General features: G+C 47.6%; 4 protein-coding genes across 4 annotated transcripts; 3 read left to right on the plus strand and 1 right to left on the minus strand.

Annotated features, from left to right (window-relative positions):
* Positions 1-366: 366 nt before the first annotated feature.
* Positions 367-2,179, minus strand: BDV27DRAFT_166179 (uncharacterized protein; the record flags this gene model as incomplete). Its single annotated transcript, XM_032074124.1, has 7 exons — positions 367-751; positions 811-1,012; positions 1,072-1,255; positions 1,306-1,366; positions 1,426-1,605; positions 1,666-1,900; positions 1,951-2,179. 7 exons carry the CDS (start codon positions 2,177-2,179, stop codon positions 367-369), a joined length of 1,476 nt encoding a protein of 491 aa, XP_031932322.1.
* A 489-nt stretch (positions 2,180-2,668) lies between these two features.
* BDV27DRAFT_121280 (cytochrome b5-like heme/steroid binding domain-containing protein) lies at positions 2,669-3,337 on the plus strand. Its single transcript, XM_032065325.1, has one exon. The coding sequence runs from the start codon at positions 2,689-2,691 to the stop codon at positions 3,136-3,138; it is 450 nt and encodes a 149-aa protein (XP_031932323.1). The 5' UTR covers positions 2,669-2,688; the 3' UTR covers positions 3,139-3,337.
* Positions 3,338-3,805: 468 nt separating this feature from the next.
* Positions 3,806-5,601, plus strand: BDV27DRAFT_166181 (bifunctional fumarylacetoacetate hydrolase/alpha/beta hydrolase family protein; the record flags this gene model as incomplete). The annotated part of the gene is made up of 1 exon (XM_032074125.1): positions 3,806-5,601. One exon carries the CDS (start codon positions 3,806-3,808, stop codon positions 5,576-5,578), a length of 1,773 nt encoding a protein of 590 aa, XP_031932324.1. The 3' UTR covers positions 5,579-5,601.
* Positions 5,602-7,280: 1,679 nt separating this feature from the next.
* On the plus strand, positions 7,281-16,902 carry BDV27DRAFT_153320 (uncharacterized protein; the record flags this gene model as incomplete). The annotated part of the gene is made up of 4 exons (XM_032071761.1): positions 7,281-7,621; positions 7,677-13,528; positions 13,590-15,428; positions 15,488-16,902. 4 exons carry the CDS (start codon positions 7,281-7,283, stop codon positions 16,900-16,902), a joined length of 9,447 nt encoding a protein of 3,148 aa, XP_031932325.1.
* Positions 16,903-18,964: the final 2,062 nt, after the last annotated feature.

Consider the following 18,964-nt stretch of genomic DNA (forward strand, 5'->3'; position numbering starts at 1 on the left):
AAGTAGTTTCAAGGAGTACTAATTTCAAGGCTTTCAGGATTCTGACCTACTACAAGCTGCTGTAGCGTGCGGGGTAGCATGAAGTCTTAACCATATTTTCAGTAATAATTATTGACCTTCAAAATTTCTTGTTCGGCGTTGTGCGTAGAGAGTAGCCAGAGTCTCATGTTTATTCATATCGTATGGGCCCTCAGTTTGGAGAAAACGACTTCTTAAGATGAGCTCTGACCCGAATACACAGACTCAGAGGTTTACATGCCCCCAATATATCCACGGTGGAAGAAGTACAACGGATATTATCATATAAGTTTAGACAATTGTTAGATACAATGTCGCCGAAATATCATCCCAATCAAACACATGGCATCAATAAGCTTTCTGCATTGGGGCTTTAATCTCAACCTCTTCGATCTCCCGGCGGATCTGCTGGATGTCATAAACGTCAGAAGTACTTGGGACGAAAAGTTCCTTCCGACCCGCCTTATGCACGCGGCCATTCATTATGATAATGTCCAGTTTACCGTGATTTTGTAGTATAGTGATATCCTTCAACGGGTCCCCATCGACGATAACACAATCGGCATAGTTACCTGGCTTGATCTGGCCCATCTCATGCGACCTCATGAACAATTTTGCAACGCCATAGGTTGCGGCAATAATGGCTTCATGGGCCGTAAACCCAAGAAGTTTCGTAAAGTGCTCAAGTTCTCGAGCGTATGTGCCATGTGGGGTCCAGGCAAAGCCGTAGTCGCTACATGGTTCGGCTGTTAGCTGACAACGTCAAACAACGCCCCTAGGCTCAGGACTTACCCGCCCGGTAGGACTACAATTCCTCGTCTGTGCATCTCACGGAGTCCCCGAATAGCAGCCTCGAGTTCCTTCTTGTATCCTGCCTTTTCAGCTGTTGCCGTAGCATATCCAAACGCGCTCGCTTCGTAGAGAGTTGCCACCAGCCAGTTCAAAGCGGGGGCTACCACATGTTGCGATTTCTTTTCCTCCAGCAGATCCATAGCTGTAGATGGTAATCAGTATTAAATCCTGTGCACAGTTCTTTCCTCGTGCGCGACTTACATTCCTCGTCGATATATGAGGCATGGTAGATAACCTCCACTCCATGATCAATGCATTGTCGGACAGAGTCGCGTGCCCGAGCATGGGCGCATAATCGAATGCCTTGCTTGTGGGCCTCATCCACGCAAGCCTTGGTTTCCTCATTCGAGAAGTAGCAGTCCTCTGCGTCTCTAATTTCGGTAATCTAGACAGCTATGAGCATCACGGTAGGTAATAGAGCTAAATAGACTATACCGATTCTCCTGACATGGACAGTTTCACCTGATCCACTCCCAATTCAGCATGTTCACGTACTCTGGAAATAATCTATTAGGAATTCAATCGCCCCTCTTTAAACAAGGCTAGTGGACATACACTGATCGCATCTCTTCAGGCCCATCGGCATATGCCGTGATACCCGGTACAAGGTCTCCATCTCGACGAGCTATTTCTTGACTGTTCGCGAGGTACCGAGGTCCTGGAATATCACCCATATTGATTGCATCGCGGACAACAACATCGAGACGTTTCTTGGCGGACGCTGCCCCGAAGCACCTACATCGATAGTTAGCTATCCATGGCCGTGGAAAATCATCTATGGGTGGAATAGAGTACATAGTGTAACCAGAATCAAGATAGCAACGTGCGCTCCTGGCGGTCAAAAGAGTGTGCTCCTCGACTCCCAGCTCGCCCAACCGGCCAAGGTCACCGCCATTCCAGCTAAGATGTGTGTGGGCATCTCCGAGACCGGGTATCAAAGTCCGCCCATGCCCATAGAACACTCGTACCCTTGGGTTCCTGAGCAAGTCCGCCTTTCCCGGTACTTCGCCCACATGTGCAAATCGTGGACCTGGTACCCAGTCAGAACCTATCCTCCATAAATCTTCAGAATATGCCTACCGACGATGAGAACATCCCCATGATACGGATTCTTTCCAGTTGCCTCTATAATTTGAACGTCGGTGATAAGGATTTTCGATGCGGGATGTGTCCCCGCAATTGAGTATTGCTTGGGTTGAAGCCTCTCATCAAATTTTAGATTGTTCAGGGATTCGATGTTCCTCGGAGGTCCATCGTAAACCTCTGATACATGCTCTGGTGATGTCCACGGTACTTGTGTTGCAGGCATACTATCTTCTGCTTTAGCGTGATGTCTGGGCAGTAACTAAGACTGTCATGGAGAAGATATATAACAGCTGTCATACCCCGAACAGGGCCATGAAGGGTCTCTAACTCACAGTTGTGAGAAACACCCCCTCCTCATTCCTTCTCCGTAGAGGTGCGTTGTAAGCCTTCCTAACCTCGCAATATTATTAGCTGTTGTTCAGCGTGGATCTCTGCGGGCACCAATAGTGGTCTCCTGATTTATGTCCACACTCCGCCGAAGGCCGCGCTTCTCCGCTCTGTCATATCTACTAAAACGCCGATCAGAGATGTCACTTTTCAGTAATCTACAATATTCTCGGAGTCGTTAGTAGTCGGATTCCTGAGAAATGCGCTGCTACGGATATTATCATTCAAAGCAAGTTTAGGCTTTCTAATTCTGGCGTCGTTATCATGGGGTGGCTTAGTCTCCGGAGCACCGATGCAGCAGCGGCTGTTGAAGGAGAATCAACCCATACAACTCCACTCTCTAATATGATCAGCATGTATAGCGAACACGCAGAAAACACAGCCACCGCAACCACATGCTTACCCCAATTGCTCCAACAAGAAGACTTTTCATTCCAAGAACCGTCACTGTCCGACTCTGACTTGCCCTATATCGACCCGAGCATAGTGTCCCTTGTGTACCAGCAGTGGCGCTCAAGCTCGGACGCTACCGGAAAACATCTCCAAGTCTGGATTGTTATTGATAATGTGGTGTATGATTGCACCCAGTTCCAGCGAGAACATCCGGGTGGTATCGATGTCATTCAAAGCTTCGTCGGCCAAGACTGTTCCTGGCAATTTTGGCGATTCCATGGTCAAGAGCATATGCGAGATTATGGAAGACCTCTCCGGATTGGACGCACGAGTGGGATTCAGAATCGCTTCCAAGAACGCCCACGATATGTAGGATTGAGTACTCTAGGAGAGGATTGGTAGTAAATACCGCTCTTTATTATCCTCTTCTGCGCTCTTTCCTATCTCTCAGAAGCTATCACACGTTCACATACTTGCAATCACACATGATTCATGGATATACGCATATACTGCTACTACTACTACTACTGCTACTACTAAGGTTTTGTACACTCAGTCAATAGAGGACAATTTTACTGGGCGATATCTTATGAGGTTAGAGTTAATGAGAAAACTAGCCTTGTCGGCACTTATACGTTCTCTTCCTGCAAGTAGGAGACATCATCTACTGTCAAATTATATAATACCCTAATTACAAGTTGAGTCGGTTATTCCACGCAATAGAATCATCCTAACAACAGGTCTAACGAGGTAAGGTAAACCTTTGCGGATCGCGATTCACACCTCATTAGGATGGCTTGGATTCTGGCTCCTCCGGGTGCGCGAATCCCGTCCACGTAGACCATAGGTAACTATATTCAAATGGCCATCTGTCAACCCCCCACGGTGATATGTGGAGATGCCATATGCCCGCGGTAATTGGTGGGATCTGGCGTGACGGCGGGGAAAAGCGGATCTCCGTCTTTCACCGTCATGCATCCCATCAAATAAATACTAGGAGTAGAGCCGATAGTCCCCTGTGGTCTTGAGAAACAACTACAATCCTGTGTCAATAGTTTAGATAACCACCATGTCCACGCCCCCCTCTATCAACTACTGTGCTTATGTCGACCCCAACTCCGGGGAGCATCGAATTGGCCATCTTGACCTGACGACAGAGCAGATTCATCGTCTTGTTTTCATCTCCGGTACTCAGATTTCCGATTTGTACCAGGTTATCGAAGCGGGAGAGGGGAATATCCAGCTTGGAAGGGGAGACCCCATTCCCTTATCCCAGGTTCAGCTCCTCCCGCCGATATCTGGCCGGGATATCCTAGCAGTCGGGAAGAACTATGTTGAACATGCGAAAGAGTTCAATTCCTCAGGCTTTGATTCGTCAGATAAAAACGATCAACCAACTTTCCCGGTGATCTTCACCAAGCGCGCAACATCTATCATCGCACATGGAGAGCAGGTCCTCCTTCATCCTGGTTTCACAGAAACACCAGACTATGAAGGCGAGATCGGAGTGATCATCGGCAAAGCCGGACACAAGATCCCCGAGTCCGAAGCAATGGATTATGTCTGGGGGTACACGATCATAAACGATTTCACTGCCCGGGAAAGGCAGCGGGACCATAAACAATTTTACATTGGCAAATCCCCGGACACATTCTGTCCTATTGGGCCCGTTGCGGTTCCAAAGGAGCGTCTTCCCACCAATCTCCAACTGCAAACGTTCGTCAACGGAGAGAGGAGGCAGGATGCCACACTCGACCAGTTAATCTTCAGTATCCCAACACTCGTATCCTGCTTATCCCAGGGCCAAACACTACAACCCGGGGATACGCTTGCAACCGGGACACCATACGGCGTTGGATTCGGTTTCCGACCCATGAAATTTCTCCAAGCTGGAGACGAAGTCAAGGTCTCCGTGACCGGACTAGGAACTCTCACTAACTACATCGCCGCCACCGATGCCGTCAACCCAACCGTTGAGCGCGTGAAATCCCAATCCGCAATCCCAGTTGCTAACCAAAAAGCTCGAGGCCATGAAGGACTCGTGAAAATCGGCACCAAGGAGCTCTTCTCTCAAATACAAGGACAAATCGAAGGACCACCGATCATCTTCATACACGGCCTCGGCGGCTCATCATCCTATTTTAGCCCACTTGTCGCGAAATTATCGTCCACACATGCTCTTTACCTAAGCGACTTCGAAGGCCACGGCCTTTCCCCAACTAACGCGCTCAGCGAAATCACCATCGCATCACTCGCCTCCGATATCCGGGACATATACCACAACGCTCGTCCCGATCGCAAACCGGCAACTGTCATCGCTCACTCCATGGGCTGCCTGGTTGCCATGAAACTTGCACTCGAAAGCCCAGAATTAGTCTCCTCTCTAATATTGATGGGCCCGCCCCCCTCGCCCTTACCCGAAGCCGGTAGTGCTGGAATCTTTGCGCGCGCCGAGTTGGTTCGCAGTAAGGGTCTGGTGGCGGTTGCCGACGCAGTTGTTAATGCGGGACTATCATCCCAAACAAAGGAGAGTAACCTTCTAGCAGTTGCAGCTACACGCATGTCATTGCTTGGGCAAGATCCGGAGGGATATGCCAAAGCATGCACAGCTCTTGCGAAGTCTGCAAATGAGACGCTAGATACAACAAGCTTGACTTGTCCAACACTAATCCTTACAGGTGATCATGATGCTATCAGTCCACCGGACCTGTGCTTTTCTTACGGGAAGAGTATTAAAAACTCTAAAGTCGGGGTGCTGGAGGGCGTGGGACATTGGCATCTGTTTGAGGATGTGAAGGGGGTTGTTGATGCGGTTCACACTTATCTAGAAAAGTTGGGCTAGGTCTAAGGCATATGCTGCTGTTTCTCGAGTGGTCCTATGAGACTTCATTGTGATAGAAAGGGCCGTTTAGTAATATAAACTTGAGATAGAATATAGAGTCACGAAACGAAGACAGACAATCTAGCATTCCCATCGCGCAGCAACACTCAACCACGAAACCCAGCCACTTCATTATCCACATACTCCAAACAATCGATCACTTAATCTATATTTCGTATGTTTGAATAACATGCCCGACACAATCATAAATTGCGGAGAATAACTGACACGCTGTTAAACAACGTAATCGACAGTCTCACTGAATTCTACTTGTTATCTTCTCATAGCATTACTCTCATTCTTTCTATTTATACTTGGGTTCCTTTACGTTTGAGAGCTTGTCAAATTCGAGTTCCGACCAACCTACCGCTTGGATTTTCCGAGGTCTAGAAGGTACTATATTTCCCTGGCAGTTTATATCCCAATGATGAATTGGATATTCAACAACTTAAATGGATTGGACAGGGTATCTGGGATGTAATTCGTCCCGTGCTGTTCGGCCTCCTGACAAGTATCTGTTAAATGTTGAAGAGCCAATTTACTCTCGGTAAGACGAATGAATATTTGAAATAGATGGGTGTTGACGTTTAAATGGAAAAGCGCGACTTCCCTCTAGCTGAGGTTAAAACAGTGTACTAAGCTCTATAGTGTTCTGGAAGTCTCTTCCCAGTTGCACAAAGTTCACTGTTCTACAGTGACAGGGGAGGCAACGGCCCACTCCCGTACGGCAGGAAATTGATTTAATCATTTCTAATGCAATATATGTCCGGAATTGACATTAGGAAGGGTACTAGTCAGTAAGGAAGATTGGCGATATGTTGTGCAGCGAGTATAAAACCCACTAGTAGGAATAGGAATGCCGCCTGGGCACGGTCTGGACGAACGTGACAGGCGGAGTAGAACTTCCCGTAACTCCAATTTCACAGCCTCAGTCATATCAGACGCACTACAGGGGTTAAGGGAAGGTTCATGTGAAATCAGGCTCTCCACCAATAGGTCATTACACCCGGTGCCTAATGAGTTGCAACACGTTGAACTGAACCGGGATACGCGGGAGCCTTCGGTATGAACGCGAATTGCTTCCCTACCTACCGGATGGAAAAAGTCCTCCGTGGTCCACAGATGATGGTTATTATCCTATGGATTGTGCCATATGTGTCCACATTGGACTTACACCAAAAAAGATGGAAGCCACGTTACTGCATACAATTGACTTGGTGGGGCAGGTTCCCTGCCGGCGCGTAATTTGAGACAAGATAATGCAGCCTTCCTGAAATTGAACATGTTTTGCGAGTCGCGTCTGCAAGGCTATGCTATACTGGTCGTCTACTGGATCCACGAAATCACGACATGATCGCCCCAGGATTCAGGTTAGGTCTTAATATATCCAGGACTTAGTACACAACCACTAAAAATGTGGTTGTCGAGTCATGTCGCAGTGACTAAGCTACTCTCTAAGCCAAAGGATGAGATAATTACACAGAGCACTAGGTTGCCTGGAGATGCCTAAAAACAAGTGAATGCTGGGGTGTCCATGATACAACCGCGTTTTGCTCGTTCCCTCTCATTTTTCCTTTATATTATCGCTTGCTCATAATCGTCATATTCGAACCCCAACATCCACTGACGTTACACTATCGCTTTCTGATTCTCCCCGGTCAAAATGACAATTCCCAGAAAGTGTTTAGAATTGATATTCAATCACATTGTGTTGCCGCCCCGACTGCCCAGTGAACACGACAGTTCTGTGCATAATATTGATAAGCACATTGCACAGCATGCCTTAAACGCAGCAAATACACTCCTGGGAGCGTCCGAAAGTGACCACAGAGATGTATGGGATAGAGTGAAAATATCGCTAGACCTTTGCCATGCAATCCACACCAATAGTCATGTTGACCGTTTCGCTCTCATGGAGGCGTTTTCTAAGATGGAGCAAGACGTGGGGATCATCCTTTACATAAAAAACCAGAATTCCGGACTCTATGTCCAGCAGGTGGAAGGGTCAGTATGCATCTTGATTCGAGATAACAATGCCTTCTTTAACTGTGGTAAATAGGAATGACGGTGTTGAACAAGTCGTTTTCGAAGCCTTCGAAGCCTCTCCTGCTGCGGAGAGTGTCCTCCAGTGCCAAGATGCCCTCCAATGCGACTTTCCTGGGAGCGCAGTTTCGATTCCAATGGCTAGGTTCAAAGAGCAATCTTTCCAGGAACGTCTAACAATGTTTCTGGACCAGGCAAGTGAGGAACGGATTGAGCGATTCGCAGCCAGAGCGCGAAAAGCGGGAACATCCCTGATAGAAGCCCGCGACACCCCAAAACCGCATTTGATAACACAGATGCTCATGACACTCCTAGAGGCACAAGGTTCCCAGATATCGACCCCAAAGCTTCGCAAAAGGCTAAGGGATGATGTCTGCTGGACGAACGCTTATATTCCCTGGCGTAGGAACCCGCTGTATTTGGTTATTCGGGTCTGTACACAGAGATTTCTCTACTCCCTGCATGGTCCTGGGATTGGACGTGTGTATTACAAGTTTCTTATTTGTGCTATCCATGCTCAATTACTTAAAGAGGTTATGGACGTACTGCCCGTGGAGTCATGCCATTTGCTCGTCGCAAAACTATCCCGGCGGCTGGCCAAGCTCGAGGTTGAGAGACAAGATTTAAGAGGGACGTCATATCGAGTGGCCGAAAATTTATTTCAAAGTCATGCACCTTGGTTTGAGGCTGTCATTCATGCAGCTACGCGAATAATGGAAGAGAAGTGGGCTTCCTTCAAGAAGACTGTCCAGAAGCGCATCCCAGCCCTGCCTCACCGAGCGCATCAACATGATCTTCACTTGAAGCTTCCGAACAGTGGTTCTCATCTTCGCCGGCTCCTTTCACGACCGAAATATGTCCATGCAAAAGAGCCTCTACGAACCTCTAATGAAAATGTGGACAATGTCGTGCGTTCTCCATATACACACTTTGCAAATCGGTGCTCTTCCTTGAAAAGATTGGAAACGCAGTTAAAGAATAGATATCCGTTGTCCAAAATTGCATACCATGATGATAAGTGTGCAATAATTGCGAAAGACATTGAGCATTACCTTGACGAGGTATCCAACTCGTACGACGATTGCATTGAGCAAAAAAGTGCTATGATGGTGACTCTCTTCCAGTTGTGGGTGGTCATGGATAAATATGCCGTGCACCAGTTCCCATTACTCAAGGAATACCGCCCACCATTTCCGCCAGAAGTGTTAGACATATTACAGCTTTCTAAGTACGAAGATCTAGTCCAGCTTCAGGAGATACAGCAATATCTGCAACAACGTGAGAAGCAGTGTAAATTTAAAACCCTTACGTTGTTCTCCAACCCCGCGAGAAATTGCTTCGCGGATCGATATGTTAGCGATTCCCGAGATGCTGGCCGGCTGCAACGGCTTGATCGTGATATTGCAACCGCATCTTCTGCGGCAAAGGAGTGGAAAAAGGTGGAACTGGATGGAATCAACGAGCAATACTCAAGCCTTTCCCAGAGGATCATAGCCGCAATCTGCACTCGAAAGCAAGGTCCACCAGGCAGTGGTTGCACCCATTGCAGGCTCAAGAAGCAGCGAAAGAAGCTGCAAATAACAGTCCATGAAGATTTTCTACCAGAGGAGAGTTCAGAGCAAGCCATTATTCAACGGAGAGCGATCCTTTTCGAGCTTGCCATGCCGTCCTGTTTGGCTGCATATCGGGACACATCATGGCGGATAATAACCAAATTTGGAAGACCGAGATATGAAAGTATGGAGACAGGCTCACCCCCGGCGAGGGAGCTTTTGTCCCGATGGGACCCTTTAAGACCATATGCCCATCATCACCAATTACGGTTCCATTTAGCATCCACGACGAAACCTTTCCTTGTCTCCCACTATAAAGGGTCAGCACTCCCGGTAACGAGCGCCCAGATACTTCTACCCTTCGGGCTTGATTTATCATACTATGATACGAGAGAGGAGAGATGGGCATCGCATCTATCATCGGGGTTCACCTTCGCACATTCGTTTGGACTTCACCAATCAATTCTCACCCTACTGGGACCTGAAAATGCTTCGGATTTCGCGGCAGATGCAGATGGACGGTCATCGTACAAAGTAATGAGTGTTCAGAACAGCTCTCCAGGCAGCATGACTGCTCATGAATACATGGCATATCAGAATTTACTTGCGGGCAAAGCCTCTCGTTGGCTATCAATGCTCCGCGAGTTGGGCTCATCAAATATAAATTTCAGCTCCGAGCCAACTATGCATCTTTTCAACTATCTTGCGATGCAAGTCGGTCCAAGCGGCAACGGAAAACGTCTGCGAAAGGTCCACGAGGTCTTCGAAGACGCCACGTTCTGTGCTCGGCTGGCAACCCAAATTGAGAGTTTATTACAAGGAATCTCGGATAATTGGCGCGAGTCATTCTGCATGGAGGCATTGGTAACTTTTGTGCTTCGTCTTTGTTCTCTCGGGCCGACGCAAGCAGCTACACAAGGCAAGAGACTTCTACGAACAGTACGGGAAACTACATTACGATGGATACACCGAATACGTGAGGAGATTGGCCAGGCAGTAGATTCAGAAGCTGCGCAACAGCTCGGCAATTATACATTATTAGCTGGGCTCTTATGCAAAAGGACATTCGCAGCTGATTGTGGCGACTTGCGGGATAAGAGTGCTTTGGAAATGTTTCTCCGCGCTTGCTTGGCAATCTCAGAAAACATGACGCTTAGTCCTGAACAGCTCCCAGCCGCAGTCAGAGGAATGCTTATTCGTGATATTCAGATGACTATGGAGATTCACGGGCTGCTCCAGAATACGATCCAGTCCCATCCAGAAAGTCTGCAGCATGCCATCAGCACTGTGTGGCCCGACACCGCAGATCGCCAGAGGACGTATCATCCTTGGAGATTCATCTCGAAATCTGATATGTGGATGGTGTCAACTGCGACTGCATCAGAGTCTTCCAGATCACAGTTAGTCCATTACCATATCTTAGACGGGCATCTCCTTGTAGACCTGAAACCCGTCGGCAAATTACCGGCTGAGATACGGGCCGCAAGTAGTGTACGAGAGCTATTTGAAACTCAGCAACTACTTGTCTTTCCATCCGCCTTGAAAGGTATGACATACGTGCTATCCACGCTGAAGCACGGACATCAAATCCATTTCGGAATCCAAGAAGGTAAGGTTGTGATACGGGCCTGCGTCCGAGGCACCACCCTTCATTTTTTGGAGAAAACAGTTTTTGGCATCGGCACTATACCTGATGTACCGACTCCGCTTCTCGACGAACATTTCCACTGGCTAGATTTGGCTTCAGGCGAGGTTGAATTCAGAAGACGGGCGCACATGTGGTGGCATAAACGTCCTAGAAATTGGATGCTTAACGTGAGCACACGTCAAGCAGCGCGCGGACAAAGCCTCCTGGTCGATCCCCACAGCAACTTATTCCAACAAATTGCCGGGATATTTGAGCATTTCGAGGCTGCGGACAGACTAGTCGCTTTTCAGCCAGTCAAAAACAACCTTAGCGTCGAGTTGAGACGAATGGATTTAGACTTTACCGTTAATGAGAATGGCAATTTACTGTGCAGACAGCTACGCTCGGAGGTAGATCCAAACCAGGATGCGGGAACATGGTATGGCTTGGAAAGCAAGATTGTTCTTCGTGACGATGAGAATCATCAACGTCGGAGTATTGTCGTGCCAATTGGGTCTATACAGTACCGCCGCCAAGATCCTCATGTACTGGTTAGGGTAGCTAATGACGGCCGATATGGACGATACTTGATCGATAACACACTTGGGCGGCTCGAATGTCCGCCAGAGCCACTCCTGGTATTTACAAAATCGCAACTACATGCTTTTACGTCTTTCCCTCTGCCCGATGCCCTCACAGGACGTACCGGTACCGAGGAGGCTTTGTCGGGCTTAGCATCTGCGCAAAGCCAGCCTTGGACTATTCTGGGCCCCGCTCAGTGTGTACCTCTCCAAACCATTGCGAGACTTACACCAGTGAGGAAGTACTATCCTTCGCATTTGAAACGACAGCAGGACGTCACCTGGGACAAAAACCTTACGACGACCATTCAACACGATCAATACCGACCTGTCATTGAGAATATCCTGGCAAAGGCGGAGAGGCTCTCTATGTTTACATCGCACGACATCCATCAGTTGGAACTGGAACCAGGCGGCGCTGCGTCTTTAAGAGAGAGGAGCTACATTCGACGTCATCGCTTCGAACGACCGGACGCCTTTCCAAGACCAACATTCGGCTCGATAGGCTCTGGAGATGCATCGTATGACAGCCGAGACAAACTAGAACGGAACAATGCCACAGGCAATGTATTCGAAATTATTAATATCCTTCACACTAGCCCCTCGCGCATTTGCACCACTACAAACCTGGCCCAAGTCCTTGATGGAATTCCGTACATTAAAGGGTATATTGAGAGGTTTCAGAGTCCTCAGCTCAGCGACCTCCTTGATCTGGACATCGGCGAAGAATGGGGAAGATTGTTCATGCTGTGTCGCGACTCAAATGGTCTGCACATGGAGTCCATGTTCACATTAGGTACCCTGGCATTTGCGGACAATGCAAACATGAGCCTTCTCCGAAGTCTGGCTGCGATCTGCATCTTGAAGGATGCTAAAGGCCTCGACCTGCCACTCCATACTGGGTATTCTGGATTTCGGTTAGACGAAAAGCCCACCCAAGAATCTCTCCAAGCATCAATAAAACGGTATCCCGAGGTACTCAAGGATAGAGCAAAGCTTGACAGGTCATACAATTCTTCAACCGAATCTGAAAGCCTCTGTAGGAATGAGTGCCACGCACTCGAGGAGAAGCTTCTACAGCAGTGGCCGTGTCGACGACCTTCCAACATCAAGCTAACAGCAACCTATATTGATGTCAATAAGACCATTGACATGGTCCGAGCAGAATGGCTGCGACTCTTCGAAAATTTCGAATTTTCACAAAGCCTTCTGGCGATCCAAAGGGTCCTTAACCAATATCACGCAATATCCAATCCGGCCGCCTCCAATATACCCTTACCAAGCCTTCTACGGTATTCCGCTCCGGTTCGAAATTCGGTTATTCCCGCAGTGCCTGACTTTCTTTCGAAGAATGGCCCGATATTATATCCACTGAAATCCTCTCCATGGCCTACCTTGCCAAGACGAGAGGAATTTGTGCATTCGGCCATTGATTACGCTGAGCATGCATCGAGTGACACAGAATCACGAAAGCCAAAAGGCTATCGTGAGACTGACGAGCTTTCAAGCATATTGACAAAGTTGGCTTCTTCCAGATCTGCTGTACGAAAGGCATACGCGAGGGATATGAAAGATAGTCTAACGGCGCTTCAACGACAATCCACAGAGCATGACACGGTAGAAGTAATTCCCACTCCCGCCAATCTTCCGGCTATCATTTTAGAAGCACAAGGTCAATTGAGATATCAACTCGCGGAAATATGTGCCTTCTTTATCGCCAACGATACGCGGTATAAATGGCTCCATGCAGGCCAATTATGGCCCTGCACAACTGCGGTAACCGTGCTTGAACAGCTTAGATCGACAAATATGTATCGCTTTGGTCCAGGAATGAAAGATGCTCTCTTAAGCTACGGCCTGTCAATAACTCATGTGCAACAGCTTTTGCGAATCTACGATGCTAGCCTCAAGAACGATATACAGCGTCTGCAAGACGAGTATAACAATCGTGGGCATGAAAGCTGGGAGCCCAGTGAATTCCCAGATTGGCTGCTGATGGAGATCGAAGCAAACATGCTTATCCGAAAGGTCCAAGTAGCTGTTGCGCGAGCAACGATGCTTCCAGAGTCTAAATCCAATTCCGTGCTTCAGTTGAACATGGGGCAAGGTAGGTTTCCACCGAACGTGTGGAATAGCTTTCAAAATGTACATGCTTACGTTACCAATAGGCAAGACTTCTGTAATTATGCCCATGGTGGCATGTGTCCTGGCCAATGGCCACAGCCTTGCCCGCCTGATTGTACCCAAGGCTCTGTTGTTACAGACTGCACAAACAATTCAGTCACGTCTAGGAGGCCTTGTTGGTCGCGAAGTCTACCATATTCCCTTCTCTCGGAAATCACCAACACAGGTTGCATCTGTTCAAGAGTACCAAGCTCTACATATGGAGTCATTGGGTAAATGTGGCATTGTTCTTACCACGCCGGAACACTTACTTTCTTTCAAGCTTTGTGGGATCCAGTGTCTCTCAGACTCCCGCCTAAAGTCGGCCAGTCATATGATTTCTATAACAGACTGGCTCGCAAGGGTTTGTCGAGATGTTGTAGACGAATCGGATTTCTCGTTGGCTGTTAAGACGCAGCTGGTTTATCCAAGCGGAACCCAGCTACCGCTAGACGGTCAGCCTTATCGATGGAAGATTGCTCATGCTTTATTGAACCTAGTGAGGGAGTACTTAGAGAACGCCCAAAAGGAATTCCCCGCAAGCGTTGAGCTCGTAAAGCGTGCCAATGATGGTTTTCCGTTTATTCATATATTCCGACCGGATGTGGAATTCTTCATCAACCAGAGGCTCGCCGATGATCTGTGTTCAGGTCGAACATCAATCCTTCCCACACCAGCTGTGGGCTGTCAACAAGCACTTCGGGGTTTTATTGCTAATATTGCAGTTGACCAATCGATGGTTACAGCTGCGATGGAGGCATTTGTTGACCCAGTGTCTATTGACAAGGTGTTTCTTCTTCGTGGGCTACTCGGCCATGACATCCTTCTGCAGTGCCTAAAAAAGAGATGGAATGTTCAATACGGCTTGCATCCCAAGAGGGATCCTGTCGCAGTCCCATTTCATGCTAAAGGAGTCCCTTCTGAACAAGCTGAATGGGGCCACCCTGACGTCGCAATTGTGCTCACCTGCTTGTCATTCTATTATGGTGGTCTTACGATCGATCAGCTACGCCAGTCTCTGCAACAGCTCTCTGACTCCGATGATCCATCTAGCGAATATGACCGCTTAACCCATGACGTAAAAACCCTACCAGAGCCTCTGCAGCACTGGAATTTGATCAGTACCGACGACGAAGGCCAGCTCCGCGAAGTCTGGAACCACGTACGTTACTCTGTGACTGTCATCAACTACTTTCTGGATCATATGGTGTTTCCAGTTCATGCAAGGCAGTTTTCACAAAGACTGCAAATGTCCGGATGGGATATCCCATTATTTACTACTGAGAGAAATTCGACGCTATGCCAGGATTCCATGCCAGGCACGTTGACCACTGGATTCAGTGGCACAAATGACAACCGTGGGCTTCTTCCCCTGACGATCCGGCAAAACGATCTGCCAGAGTTATTTCACACAAATGCAGAGGTTTTAACATACCTGCTGCAGCCGCGGAATCGACTATATGTGCCTGCCACACACTCAGACGGTAAACGCTTATCTGAACTCCAATTCATCAAGATGCTCCACGAGATGCGCATCCGTATTCTTATAGATGCTGGGGCACACATTCTGGAGCTAGACAACAAAAGCTTCGTGCGGAAATGGATGGAAATTGATCATCGTGCTCCAGCAGCGGTTTATTTTGATGAAAGTAGTAAGCCTTGGGTCGTAGACCGCAACAACAAAGAGGTCCCCTTATTAGCGTCACCATTTGCAGGTAACTTAGATGGCTGCTTGGTATATTTAGATGAAGCCCATACGCGCGGCACGGATTTGAAATTTCCTCCATTGGCGAAGGGAGCACTGACACTGAGTCTCGGTCAAACCAAGGACCATACTGTTCAAGGTAATTATCCCTCCACCATTGTCTCTATGAATAAGCTCGTGAGTCTGACTCATGACCAGCTGCAATGAGACTCCGTCAACTAGGGAAGTCACAGTCTGTGGTGTTCATTGCCTCTCCCGATGTTCACCAAAGTATCCTAGATGTTCGACAGAAAACACACAGCGACAAACTAGATTCAGCAGACGTCGTAGGTTGGCTCCTCGAGCAAAGCTGTTGCAGTAATGAGAACCTACAAAGACTATATCTCACCCAGGGATACGACTTCTGCCGTCGGCTCCAGGCTGCTTCAACGTACAACAACATCCTTTCAGACCAGCACGACCGACAGGCTTTCTTAGCTGAGATAACACATCAAGAGCAACAGACACTAAGGCAATTATATATGCCCAAAAGTGTAAACCGGGTGGTACGGTCTGACGTACAAAGGCCAAATATCATCCAAGAGTTCGTCAGTGAACTGGACCAGCAGCGTCTTGACCTTGATACTAGTGGGGTGTCTACACTCCTAGAATTCACAGAGGTTGAGCAGGAACGTGAGCTTGAGGCACAGGTCGAGGAGGTTCGGGAAACCCAGCATCCTGTCTTCTTCCAGCCTCTGAAATTTCCCGGACTCCATCCAGCGGTGCTCAAATTCGCCACCACCGGAGAACTTCGAGGTTCCATTGGATATGAGCCAGCTTTTGCTGCACTACAACGAACAGCATTAGGAAGGAAACACGGAGTCCGCGTTGTGGGGAAATCGAAACTGTTCGTTTCCACCGAATTCACCAGGACTATTGTTAGTGCGAGACGTGGTGACTGGTTAGATGACTTCCTTGTAAGTGCCGCATTTGACATCAGTACGGGCATGTCACTAAATTATACCCAGCGTCCCATCCACTGGATCCTGTGGAGCCCAATTACAAACACAGCTCTCGTTATTATACCGGAGGAAGCGGAATGCCTTGTTCCAGCATTGAGAATGCAGAAGGCGCCGACAACGCATCTTCTCGTCTACGCCGCACCTTTCACCAGGAAAATGACGCCATTTAATCAACTGGATTTCTACGCAGTCCCACCGCTGAAGGACGACAATCGATTCCCAACCACCTTGAAAATAGAACTGGGAATCTTATCTGGGCGCCTCTATCTCGATTTTGAGGAGTACAGTGAGACACTGCAGTACCTAAATATAGTTAGTACATCCGCTACCGGTGCCAAAATATCAGGCAATCCTGCGGTGGATGAACGCGGTGAGTTTGCAGATGACCCTCTCAGGTTTTTGCAAGAGTGGTTAGCCGTCACTAGAAAGGGTCGGGAGTTTGGACATACCCCTGCGGGCTACATTTGTCAAGGACGACAGCTTTCAAAGAATCATTCGATCTTCAAGTGGAGCACAAAAACCACGCTCATGGCTGAAGATATTTCCCGGCTACAGATCAATGGCGATAATACAAGTCTAAACGGACACGAAGACAGTGAAAGTTTTGACTAGTCTTTCATCCACAGTGACTTCGACGACATCGTCACATTTCTGCTCGAGCCCTGCTTAGTGACCTGGGGAATCGGGTTAAGCTACTCGCACCTATGTTTCGAATAGATCATTGTTTTGCTCATCAGTTAAAATGGTCGTTTCTTGTACATTTGCTCCGCATTGGCTGTTGGCGCGTGTCCAGCTCTCTCGGTGATATAGTAGCTTGTCTGTCCGTTTGATCCGTTTCCTCGCATCTATGTGGTTAATTTACAATTATATTTCCCATGTCCATCATTGGCAGATACCATTGTTTGTAAGGTGATTAGACAAGATCAATACTAGATAGCTAACCAGAGTTTTGACTTGCTCATCTTTGTATGTACGCGGTTTGGTAGTTAGGACTGCACTTTTGAATGACTGCATAACGATTCTACTTCTTCGAAGTGAAATGAGAGTCAACTCCTGCTCATATGCTTATGAGGCTACCATTTCTAGTTTACAAATCGTCCCTGGTAATGTCAGGCCAGCTCGTGGTCATCGGTGACGTTGGTCCGGTATGCGCCCTGGGTTGTGTAGAGTCCTGATTCAATAAACGAATTGCAAGTCATCGCACTTCTATTAGCCTCTATGTGCCATCATAACTACTATGAACGAGGCTATATAGCTATATTTTTCTTCTTAATCACCAGCCTCCTATGTCCAATTTTCCATTATATATCGCGGCAATCATAAAAAGAAGATAGGCGGTCATTATGGAAGCCCCTTGGCTGAATCCGAAGACCTCGCCAAAAGACCCTTTACTCTGAAAGAACTCATGGATCAGATTAAGGGTTGCTCGGATAGTGACTTGGTCAAAGTTTAAAGTCCAGCAGAAATAGTGACCAGGATAGGCGCCGGCAATTTCAGTAGAGATAAAGTAGGGATCAAATTAGTAATTAGGGGCACGCTGTCTACAGGTATATTTGACTAAGCTGGAGCCACCGAGCATTCTGACTTGCCTGCTAGAAAATGAAATTGACATTCTCTTCTTTCTTGCAGCTATGACATCAAACATCTTGGCGTTGGAAGACAGAACCGTGATATAATGAACCATCTTAATGCAAGCTGACAGACAAGCAGCGATTTATCTAATGTACAACCTTACGTACAAGACAATGTAGAATATACTGGTATTGCCATTGTCTCATATCTATTTGCCCCTTCACTACGGCAATCTTCCACCCAATTTCATTTCCAGCTAATCGCATCTTCTTAGATGGCACTGGCTTTCCTTGAAGCTTTTGAACCCGATCTGCTTCTGTTCCATGGCTCATGCCTTCAAAAAATAGTATCATTGACTAGCAACAAGATCACACATTTCGTTCCCGGCTCAGACCATTGGGGTCAAGCGCGTTTAGGAAGGCATCTAAGTCGAAAATCTTATATATGGGCGTATTTATATTATCAATAGTGTCGAATCTCTTTTGACATCCGGGGACCGTGCAGGTGTCGATGTGATTATCTACTGGTTGAATGGGCTCTGTATGCGTCTCATGCATAGGCCCTGGTACCTGCTGGCTTCGAGTGGTCCATTATCTGTTTCAGATTATCCGCTTTGACATGACGACTTTTCCTGAATATAGTTCTTCGGATGACTATACAGAAACTAATCGGTCTGGTTGAAAAAAAAGTTGATTGAAGAGCGGGAAACCTCTTCAATGGCTAACTACGTGGCCTGTATATACATACACTATCGCCAGTAGCGCCCGAGGTGACGAATCTATATACAACTAACATATTTCAACATGAGACTCAAAAAACGAGGCGGCCAGATCCAGCCAAGTCGATCGAGTGAGTTGCACAGCCACAGATTGTCCAGCCACAATGTCGCGCCACGCGCACAGCCTCATTTTCCCCCCTCTTTCGTCATTGCTTCTAATCATTTTTGTTTTTTCTATCTTAGGGGACATGCCAGACCAACAGAAATGTAGCTAGGTATAGTATCTAACCATCTTAAAACTTCACTCGGGACGAAGAAAACTGCACTCAACAACCTGTCCAATCCAATGAATACGAAAGCATTGTACAGCAAATTTTACTTTAA

Source organism: Aspergillus caelatus (genome assembly GCF_009193585.1).
Source record: "Aspergillus caelatus strain CBS 763.97 unplaced genomic scaffold BDV27scaffold_14, whole genome shotgun sequence".
In the NCBI taxonomy this organism is placed as follows: domain Eukaryota; kingdom Fungi; phylum Ascomycota; class Eurotiomycetes; order Eurotiales; family Aspergillaceae; genus Aspergillus; species Aspergillus caelatus.

Excerpts from the sequence above, each read along its gene's own strand:
- BDV27DRAFT_121280 (XM_032065325.1), top strand. The coding sequence starts at position 2,689 with ATGATCAGCATGTATAGCGAACACGCAGAAAACACAGCCACCGCAACC.